Here is a 12,119-nt window from a genome sequence, read left to right on the forward strand (position 1 = left end):
ACATTTGTTTGATTTTCGTATTAAGTTTTACGTTACGACTTAATCTTTTTAACTCCTTGAAAATCCGTTGTGATAACAATGAATCAAAATAAAGGTATGTTAACTCGTTGCTTATAAATACTTTTCGGAACTTTTTTATAATAGTTAAATATACTCAAAAAAACAGATATTTAGTTCTTTTGTGGTGCATTGCAACTTTTATTGAGAAAGAATCTTTTTTAAGAAATATACAATTTAACTTACTAAACGCAAACAAAAAATTTTTTTAAATATTTTTTACGTGAAACGTTTGAAGCTTATTTCTAACACACGAAAAATTTACAGATGAAAGTTTTGAAAGTTTCTGTTTCGCTCAACGATCCAGTTTCAAGCAGACTTTTGTGTCAGAAGATAATATTCTAAAAAAAGCAAGTGAAGAGGATGTTTCTTATAAAGGGCACGAATACTCATTCGATAAGAAGAATGAGTACACAAGTGACCAAATGGCTGTAAGTATCTTTATTGAAGAAAATAAAAGTTTACTGCGCATTAATACACGCACTTACTGTAGTTTTTAATATGTTAACATGTTTTCATAATTTTATATCTGATGTACAGTACTCACATACTATTTCAATGTTTTATATTAAGTTTTCAAAAGCTTTCATAGCTAAAAATTAAGTTTTTTTTTTGTTTTTAAATAAAAAATTTTAACTTCGAACTTACATATAAAGAAAATAAAATATTTGTCATTTGTTGTCTTAAACATTTTTTTACTTAATATTTCTTCAAATTATTGAATATTTTTCAACTTAACGTTTTTCATAAGTGATGTTTTTAACATCACTAAGTAAAATTAACTTTGAAAAATAAATTAATATCTATTTTTTTAAGATTTAATAAATATATTACTAAAGTACTTTTGGTAACATGCTTAAAATCGTATCAGCCTTTAACCTAATACAGGGGTCGACAGCCTTTTATAAGTCACGGGCTAAATTTTCTAAACAAAATTGCTCGCGGGCCGCACTGTTAAAATAAAGTCTTCCGCGGGCCGCAGTTATTTCAAAATATTTGTAGTAAACAAAATTAAGTTCTTTTTTTTTAGAAATATGATACAGTAAGCTATAGTATAGCACTAGTTATAAGTAAATATTAAGTTAATAGCTTAATTTTAAGCTTCTACCACAAAAACTTTTTGTTTTTAATATGGTATGTTGTATTAAAAAGTATCTCGCGAGCCGCAGATTTTGGCTTTGAGAGCCGCATTTAGCCCGCGGGCCGCAATGTGCCGATCCCTGATCTAATAGTTGAATCTTACAACTTTCCAACATGCTTAAATCAATTAAATATCTTATACTTAAATTTTTAAATACTTTTAAAAAGCTTTAATTAAAAAAAAACAATATTTCGTGTTTGAATCAAAGAGACTGCTACACACTCATGACCGAATCAGAAGCAAGACTTTCTCCAGAAACGACTCACTGCTTCTTGAACAACTGCACAAACGAATCAAAAACCCTGAAGAACAACCTGCCAGAAAACATATCAACGATGGCAAACATACGTCAAAAATACAGAAGCGCTACACGCTGCACGGCACATTTGGACGCAAAAGCTCGTCTAAGCTGCCGAAGTCGGTAGGGAGCAAGGATTATGCAAAGAGCAATCAATATCTGTCCGATCTCCATTGCGGTAGTAGCTCGACCTTACATGACCCGTCTTTTTGCAACGGAAATATTCAGAACAAGCAGACTTCGTCGTTGGGAAACTTAAACAGAATATTTAGGATGAGCAAAGATGCTAATAATGAAGAAAATAACAAAATAGTAAGCACACATTTGCTGATTGAAGTTTTTTTTAAGTATACATTTTTTGTTTGTTTAAGCAGTAGCATGACTATTGAAAAACATCAAATAATCGATTTAAAGTTATATAAATATTGTTATAAGTAGCAAGTTTCTTGAAAGTTGTTTGCTACAAAAAACAATAATAAGCTAACAAAAAACTGTAATTTTGTTTAATGATTTTATATGTTAAGTTATCGTTTTTAGAAAAAGCAAAATTCAAACAAAATTACTAGGTAAGTTTAAATTTGGATAGTAAAAACATAATTTCGAAAACAAAAGTAACTATATCTATATTTACTAAGTTTAAATTGTACTTTTTAACTATTACGATACCTACAAAGACTTGAAACCTGACAGAAATTTTTTCTCACGGTTTATTGAAAAATTACTTGCTGACATAACAAAAAGCTGTTCTTATTCGAAACCGGCATGCATTTGAGCAAAAGCATCTGCTTAATAGAAGATTAAAACTAGTAGAATTTTTTTTAATAATTCTAATGTTAACATCTAGCTTAAATAATTAAATGCGGGTACTTTAGGTCTACGACTAACGTTTTTTAATATGAATCTTTTGGCATTTTACTAAACTTATTGTAAGAACTAAATAAATACTAATAGAACTAAATAAATAAATGAAAATGCTTCATTCAATTCATGAAAAATAGTAGATATCAAAAAATAAGTAGAAATAAAGCCTTTTAACTTTGTCACTTAAACTAAGGATTGATTAAAGAAAAAAATCAAAACCAACAAGCTAAAAAAGTCTTTCTTAGCAAAGTTTTGTTAAATAAAATGCTTTATTAAAGACATAGCTTAGTTTTTTAGTTCATGTATTTTCATTTAATAAACATTTTGTAACAAACTTTCACGTCATGAAGCTACTTTTGAAATTAAAAAAGTATACAAGCTATTGGAGAATTATGAACAAACTTTCTTTAGAAAAATTTGTTAAAATAAATTTCATAAATAACGCAAAACTGTACTTGTTTTTGAATTACGTTTCTTATCATAGTATTAACTATAACTAAATAAAAGATATAAAATTTCCTATCTCTAAATTACCTTACTATCATTTAAAAATCTTTAAGTATCAAGTTTTGTTTCAAAATGTTAAACCTTTTTTGTTCACAATGTAGTTAATGTATTGTATACCATATAGAAAAAGACAGTTTTTTGTTAAAAATTAAAATTTTAAAATAGTTTATCAGCCGTCTAGTACGTGAAAACTTTTTTTTTCTTAGAACACAGTTTCCAATATTTTTTTTTTGTTAAAACAGTTTTAAGTTATTTCAACAAACATAAAATTTATTAATTTTATTAACTTTGTCTGTTTAAATTGAACTTTTATTATTTTAACTAAAATAACTATCTGTACGTTTCTTAATCTTACCTTACTCAACACATTTGGTTAATTAATTGTTTTGCAACATACTTAGTTATAAACAAAGCAAATAAATAAGTTATGTATGTTTTATATTTACAAAAAACAATTAAATTTTATATGAAACAAAGTCTCTAAAACGTTAAAATTTGAGCTGTAAAACAAAAATACTTAAAAAAAGTTTTTCTTTAGATAGTTGCATGAACCTACTTTAAATGTTATTCATTAATTGTTGTCTTCTTTACCAGCAGCTAATAGAATTAATATTTACGATTAAATGTTGTTTTAATGTAGAACTTTACTGAAGTCTAACATACATGGTTACTGTTTTTACATAGAAAACAATACTTGGCTTTTTTTTCAGAATACCATCACTGACCGGGACAATAACAGCTGGAAAACTTTCAAAAAATTGACTAAAAGAACTTCAAAAAAAGAAATTAGAAAGAATGATATAGCATATGACATTATGAACAAAAAATATTTGCATAAAAATGGTTCCGCAACTTTTGGAAAAGGAAGTAAAATTTCGAAGATTTATCTAGAAAATATAGAAAATCATAACAACAGTTGTAATAACTCAACTCAAAATTCAATTGAAAAATCACTTTCAAGAACAAGCATTACCAAAAGTATAAAAAAACCAAGTATACGAAAGTCGTTATTAAACTTTTTTAGAAAGAAAAAGTAACGTTTAGAACTTAATAAAACATGATATAAATAATTAGATAGATTTTTGATTTCAGTCACAATAATTTACCCTTCTCATAAACTACTAACTAAGATAGATACTGTTTAGTTTATTGTATAATGTTTTATAAATGGTAATGAGAATAACTTTGAAAGTTTCAAAAGTACGTTTTATCAAATAACACATCTAAAACTATACTTAAAACTTTGTTATTTTTAGGAGTTTTAATGGTAATTCAAAAATTTAAAAAAAATCAATATTTATTTTCAAGATGTGTTTAGACTTTTAAATAGATTTGGATATTTGCTTAACATTACTTATTCTAAATTTACTAACAGTTATTTATTCTTATATGAATTTCATTTGCTCAATCATTTTTATACGTTGAATAACAACTTAAGAACTTAAACTTTGTTTTAATTTTTTTAATCGTTTTTTGAAGTTAGAAAAAGTATATATTGTGTTTATGTAATTGTTTTTCAAATAATCATAGGTTCTTGTACTTATTCAAGTTTGAGTTCTCTTTAGTTTTGAAGTTTTTAAGATCAAAACTTTGCAATAACTTTGTCTAGCATATTTCAAATTACTTTTAATTATATTTTACTTGTTTTAAAGTTTTTATTGTTAATCATCGTTAATGTTGGTTTGTGAATTTAATAAAAAAAATGTAACTTAAAAGTTTTAGTGGTATTTTGTTGTATTCCTATAGCAATTAACTTGCAAAGAAACATACCTTATAATCGAATGTGCTTTAAAAGTTTGAAAAATATTGGTTTATATGATTCAATTAGAAGTAGAGTTTTTCTATTTCCAAAACATTTTTTTTTAGATAGCGCTTAGATCTTTTATTTATTGGATTTTATTTTTTTTATTAAACATTACTAATATGAAACTTATACAAAACTCGGTCTTTGAGTTTTAAGCAGAAAGCTTTTTGTATGAGGTAATTATTACAAAAACATCTTGTGCAAAGTTTAAGTTGAATTTTAAAATAACTCTTATCGTAGAACTTTTTGATTTTATGAAAACAACCCCAATGCAAACTGTATGGGATCAAAAAAAGTACGACCTTAGAGTTTCTAGCTGAAATATTTGTTATGGCAATTATCACATGGAACGTATAACGATTTGAAAAAGTTTAACGGTGGAACTTCTTAAACTTAGAAATAACGAAAAATAATAAAAAACTACTGCAAATTAAAAAAAGCGTCCGTAAAACTTTCTTCAAATCGTCTTAAATTCCGCACAATGTGTTATTGTGATTAGTGCCACACTTAAAAAGAATTTTCAGCTAAAAACTCTAAACTCCCATTTTTTGGGTCCTTTAAAGTTTGAATTAGGGTTGTTTTCAGAAAAATAAGAAGTGAAGCTATAAAAGTTTTTTTTTTTATCAGCTTGAATTTTGAACAAGGTGGTTTTGTGATAGTTGCCACATATAAGAAAAAGTAGCTGAAAACTCAAAGATTGCATTTTATATAAGCACCTAGAACAGTTATCAAGGAATTTTCAAATCATGATATTTCAAATAATTACTTCTTCGTATATGAATATATGTATTGCGTTTCTTTACGTGCTAAAAACTAGCAACAATGGTCAGAAAATTATTAAACAGTTAAAAGTAACTGCACCACCATGAAAAGTTGTTTATCAGTAATATATAGGGATTTAATTTTTAGAGACTTTAAAACAAATGATGTTGTTTCAGATAAATAAGTTTTGAACATCTACAATCAAAATTAGATATAACTTTTAAAAAACAGGATTTTGATTCAAATATACATAAATGAAGTTGGGACACGTTCAAAATCCACCCGCGTTCAAATTCGAGAACCGCTTAACGATCGAGGGTAAGGGTTAGAGGTAACAGTGATAGTTAAAAATAAATAAAAGATAAATAAATAAAAATGCAAAAAATATATAAAATTAACTAATAAATAATTAAAGTATTTAAAAAAATGGGTGGATTTTGAACGCGGGTGGATTTTGATTGTATACCATAAAGTTTTGTTAATTAAACAACAAAAATGCGCTCAAGGTAATTGGTCTTAGAACCGGGTGTACTAAAAAACTTTTTGGCTATCGAATCGTACACAACTTTGATACAGTTTAACGTTTTGTCCATGACAACATTTAAAACGTTACTTCAAATGAATGTTTTATGAAAATATTTATCAAAAATACATAAGCCTGGGTAGTAGTTTTATTTTAAAAGTAATAAAAGTTCATAAACTATTCAAAATTTGTAAATAGTCTTTTGCAGCTATAAAACATATCTTAAAACGATCAAGACAAAAACTATAGTTTACAAGAAAATAAGTAAAACTATAAAGTTTTGTGCCTTTAACTTTAAAATTTTTGTGATATAGCTACAAATAAAGTAGAAGTTTACGTATTTACCAAACAGTAAAAACAATATTTTATAACTTTATAAAGCGAAATTTTAAAGCTTAAAGCTGCCCTTGTACTTTGTAAAATAAAGTTTGTAACATTAAATCTAGAGATAATAATTATTTTTCAACTTAAAAACCAATACTACTTAAATTAAATCTAGCATTTTTTTTCAACCAACATTAATTGTCTTAATTAATACTAAAAGTTGTGCTTTAGATTTTATTTTCTTATACTAGTTTTTCTGTTAAATGTTTACTGATACTTTTGTAAAATAGTATAAAAACCTTAAAAGCTTCATAAAACAAAAAATAAGATATACTTTATTTTAATGCAATAAAAAATAACTTTTTAAAATATCTTTTTTTTTTCCAAGTTACAGCAAATTAGTTAAAGAACGATCGTTATTAAACAACGAAAGTTTAAACCTTTAAGTAAGAATAGTATGATTTTAAATGGAAGTATCATATTTTAATTACGTTAAACCTAAAGACACTAAATACTTTACATGTATAACTGTCTAACTATATTTTCATAAAAAATTACTTTTCTAATAAAAAAAATTCTTATGTACGCAGTTATATATGTATGCTAGTTAAGCTAATTGTAGCAGGTAATAATGCCTAAAAATAAGTTAATGATATGTTGAAAAATACATTTTGTCAAAGATTGCTAAAGTTGGTGCTCAATTTTTAATTAAAATATTTTAAGTTCATTTAATTTTTGCACCATTAACTAAAAGTGTGGCTTTAATTTAAATTTTCTTTCACTAGATTAAAGTTATCAATCAAATTGATCTTATAAAGAATACAGCAGCTTAATCTAGTAACTTTTCTTATCAAGTTTCACTTTTATTTAGATTTGCCAAGTTTTGATACTTTAAGTATTTTCAATTAACAACTTTTATTTATAGGAATAAACGATAACAAATTATCATTGGATGAACTGAATAGAGAGAAAATATCACTTTTAATTATCTAATTTTTTAGCATGTATGTCTGTTTAGATGAGTGTAATGAGTTCAAAGATTCCAAATTTACTTATAATCTATGCGTCTACTGAACATTTCTTTAAGATTCAATTAAATGTACCTTGCTTGGTTTAAAATATGAATCTGTCACAACTTTTATTTAGAAACTTACGGTACATATCAGTGGCGTTGCGTGGTATTTTTCTTAGGTGGTGCAGAAAAAAAAATTGCCGAGTTGCCCGTGCTCAAGTTGCCTCTGCTTGATTTTCCCTTGCTCGAGTTGCCTATTTTCGAGTTGCCTCTGCTCGAGTCGCCAGCGCTCAAGTCACCTCTGCTTTGTTTTCATTTTTTGTTTACAATAGCTTGTGAAATGATACTTAAGCCTGTACTGTATTAGGGAATTTTCAACTTAGCTTACTTACCGCAAGATATTGATTTACGAACGTTAACTTAGCTCGATTAGCTTCTTTTTTTTTAATTTCCAAACTTTTGATCTAATTATTTTCTTTACCTTTAAAGCTAAATAAGATTCTTTTTATTTTGTGAACGCTCCTTTGCCTTTAATTTTAAAAAAAATCCATTGAATTGGGGTTTGACTTTTTGAGTGAGGCCTTGAGAAAAAAAATTTTTTTTAGATATTTTTACTCCAACGAATGTATTAGCCAGAAAATATATTTTTATCTTTTTAATATTCTTACTTTGCTGTGTTTTCAAGGGTTGTGGTTTTTTTTTTCAATTTCTAATATTTCAATAATATATACAAATATGCCCGATTGTAAACAGTTTAGATTAAAAAAAGCTTAAACCTTTTAAATTTTTTTAATCAAGTGTATTAAAAAAGTTTTAAATATTTTTTTTCTCTAAAAATTTAGCTTGTTCTGCTAACTTATCAACCTATACTAAACCCTCTATACCTCCAAGTGTATTTACCGTTAGGTATTACACTCAGTCTTATGTGAATATTTACTATTTTTTGATCTTTCCTATATAAGTAGTTGATACTCTTCGTGATTTGTTTGGTACAATTCTTTTCTTTATGTTACATACATTTTTGTCGAAGTGCTTTTTACTAATTATTGAATCTATATTTCAGATTTAAAGTCAATAATCACATTTAAAAAATAACAGTAACAACTTATTTTTCTAAAAGTTTAGCTTTGTTCGTCGAAGAATTTTCGTTTTTTTCAACCTGATTAAAATTACAATTAACAAAAAGAGTAAAAAAATAAATCTGCTCTAGCTTGTGCCCCAGCTTTTGCAGGCTGGTAAAATTAGACTTATAATTAGATGCCGCTTGTTTTATTCTAAGACTGTAACACGATCATGATTAGTGTATGATAATTGGACAACTTTAAACGAAAGTTAACAACTACTGGCTAGTTAATTTACAACAAAAGTTGCATAAAAATTTAAGTTCTAAGTGATAATTTAATATATAGTTATTTGCCTTAACTAAAAGACATTGGACAATTTGTGATAATTTATTAAAAATTACTACTTTTGTTTCTTACAACGCAAAAAAAAAAATTAATAATAGTAAATTGCTTATCTGCTACCACGCTGCAGGCCACAAGGAAGCACAAATTTCCAATCTAGTGAAATATTTAAACAAACTACACGTCATTAACTGCCGTTACGTACGCTAAATATGGTATTTAAACAAAAATTTGGTGGTTTTGCAACCGTCGTAAAAACTTTCAAACAATGTTTATAGATACTTTATTTCAAATGTTTCAACAAAATTTTACTTATAAACCAGGGACAATTCGCGGTTTAAAAATAATGAATTTATTGTTTTGTTTATTATTTTTGTAGTAGTATCCCTAACGGTCTTCCAGTGGTCTTAACCAGTGTATATATATTATTTTTCTCCTGTTAACCTTAGGAACTTAAATAAATTTATCTTTAATACTTAACTTATTTTTGTCAATTAGTACATCTTCACTACGGACATTTCTTTATTACCGAGTTTATTGTATTTTATCAATTTACAATTTTGTAGGGGCATTTGTTTTCTCGGAGGGCCTTGTAACACCGGCGGAACTAGTACTGCCTCAGAGTCACTTGCAACTCTAATAGTCGCAAGACATCGGCTAGTACCCTTTTCAATGCAACGCTTGCTGACTCGTCTCTCACTAAACTTAGAACTTGGACTTAAGTGGTATTTAAGAGAATATCGAAATGTGTGAATATTGGTTTGTACAGTGTGTCCCAACTTGACTTAAATTCTAATTTAAATAACACTCAGTTAACTCACCTAATAATCTAACTATTGCTAATTGTCAGAATGTGAATGAATATCATTATAATTTAACCAACTATTCTAAATAATATTTAAAAGAATAAATAAGTACTATACACTTATAACCTAACTACCACTAAAAACATTACTAAGTATAATAGTCACAAGAATAAAAAAATACAGTACACTTATAATTTAACTAAAGAATTATACAAACAACTACAAAGTCACTAATTTTTATTCTTAAATAAATAATACAAAGTTGTGTAAATTTAACACAAAACTAAAAAAAAATATTCAAATGTAAAGAAAAAGCAATAAATACTTACAGTTGCTTTAGAATTAACAGAGTGTCACCTTAGTACACCAACCATGTCTTCAAAAACCAAAACACTAATTCATTATGACGTAATTCATTGTATACTTCAAAAGGACGCACCTAGTGTTTTTAACTAATTTGTCCTTTTATAAAAAATGGTCTAATCAACGTTACACATTAATTAAGAAAGTCTATCCGATGATTCTTTGAAAAAAACTTATAAGTTTTTATCGCACTTTCAAGTTCAAAACGTATTCAAGAGTTTTACTCTCTTTGTCTATAAGCTTAAAACATAAAAGACTAACTTCATAAATATTCGTCAGACTCTAATTCCAAAAAGCGTTTTACACAAACTTTATTTTTACTAACGTTGTTGTTTTATACATAACAGGTAAAAACTTCGCTTTTCAATAAAACGATATAAACCTGCACTGCTATCTTATGAGTTTTGAAGTATTTCGAATTTGTTCTTTTTTAATATTTTTAACCGTTTGAATTTTCCTTTACTCATTTTTGTCAACTTACAACACATTTCAATACATTTTCACTGTGGACACATTCTTCAACTTTTGTGTCTTAAAAAGTTTTAATTATGTTTAACTTGACTTTCTACAAATTTTTAATTTCATTTTTTATTTAACTTATGAAACTAAAGGCTGTTGACAAGTCAACTTCCAAATGTTGATTAAGAAGAGATTAAGGATCGACTCTAATTTAGTGACCTTTTGCTCTTGATACGAGCACTCTTTCTAAGTGAAATTACTTTATTCGGCAGATACTCTGGGTTTGGGCTAACCAAACTTTTGGTATAATTGTAGCTGAACATATGTAAAAAATAACATCAAATACCTTTCGTTTTTAATAAATAAATTTTTAAGTATACCATACACTTATCAACTACTATTGTATACAAATGAGCTAAATATTATAATAATAACACTTATTATAGCTTAATAATAGATACGTCATGATATGTTTAAACTTAGTATTTGAAATGAACACTGTTCAGCTAAGAAGTAAACAAGACTTTTTAAGCATAACTAAGTAAGTAAAAACATTGAAATTAAAAAGGGATTTTAATAGACCTAAGTAAAACACATTACGTCCTTTGGTTAAAATTGTGAATTTTTTATAATTTTGTGAGCTTTTCAGAAAGTTTAACAAATTATCTCCAATTGCCGACTAATAGTACTCTATTCAATTGAATACATATTAATTTACTTTAGGTTCCAATAATGGTTTGCCTGTTGCGTACAGTTTGGGAACTTATTATTACCGATTTTAGGAAAAGAAGCTTTGTGCTTATAGTATCTTGATTTAAATTTTCCTTTTGTTGATCCTATAAATTGTTTATAATCGGTTTCAGAAGTATAAACTTTTACTTACTAGATTACGTTAGATAAAAACTGTGTATCAACAGCCCAAAATGGTCTGCTATGTCTTATTTAATAATTTAGACTGAGGTTATACTTGACCCTAAACTTGCATATAATTTATAAACTTGGTAAGAGTACAGTATTTTATTACCGTTATTTGTACATAAAGTAAAATAAAAACTAATTAAAAACGAAACAGCACTATATAATATGCACAATTTTCTGTTTATTTTGTCTTAAATTATAATAACTATTAATACTTTCAATAAAATTTAAGGGCCTTTCATAAGCTTTATTTCTTTCCTAATGTATTCTTTCACTACGTTGCTACCTTTAATGTATAAGGACTATTCAGTAGATCTTTTTCTTACCACTTTATGTGACCCTTGGTACAATTTTCCCTAGTTTTTTTATTGTTGTGTATTTACCGTCGAAGAGGCTTGGCTAATAATTAGATGGTACATTTTTCGTTTTTTTGAACTCGCGGCTAACAACAGCCATGAAACTTACAAACACCGCAGTTTCAAATAGGGATTGTCTGATAAAATTTTAATTCTAACTTATCATGCTTTGTTCTGACTCTTAGCCTGATTTTCTTGTTTCTAATTTAGAGTCTCGAGACTTGTACTAATTTAGATTTCAAGTATTTTTATGTAAACTTACCCATTAAACTATTTCTTGTGGATCCTCTCTTTCGCATCGAAAGCAATTTTTTCTCTTCTTTAGACAGATCATTCTTTGGTTCTACGTAAAACAAGCTGTTTTAAGTAATTACTGAAACTAAGTTTTTGAAATAAATTAAACCTAATAAATCAAAGGCAAACTAAACAATTACATACCTCCTTTTTCAGCAATTCTTAATTTGAATGTTGTATTACCATTTTCTATAAGAAAACAGTTTATAGCATACTTGAAAAATATGA

The 12,119-nt window shown here is 26.7% G+C and overlaps 1 protein-coding gene across 1 annotated transcript; it reads left to right on the top strand.

The window, feature by feature from the left end:
* On the top strand, nt 1–9,335 carry LOC145838396 (uncharacterized). The gene is made up of 6 exons (XM_082945982.1): nt 1–94; nt 325–488; nt 1,407–1,808; nt 3,575–3,731; nt 7,424–7,597; nt 9,262–9,335. The coding sequence occupies exons 1-6, from the start codon at nt 79–81 to the stop codon at nt 9,333–9,335; spliced, it is 987 nt and encodes a 328-aa protein (XP_082802108.1). The 5' UTR covers nt 1–78.
* The last annotated feature ends 2,784 nt before the right edge of the window (nt 9,336–12,119 follow it).

This window comes from Thalia democratica, chromosome 1 (assembly GCF_965202585.1).
Source record: "Thalia democratica chromosome 1, ktThaDemo2.hap1.1, whole genome shotgun sequence".
Taxonomy (NCBI): Eukaryota; Metazoa; Chordata; class Thaliacea; order Salpida; family Salpidae; genus Thalia; species Thalia democratica.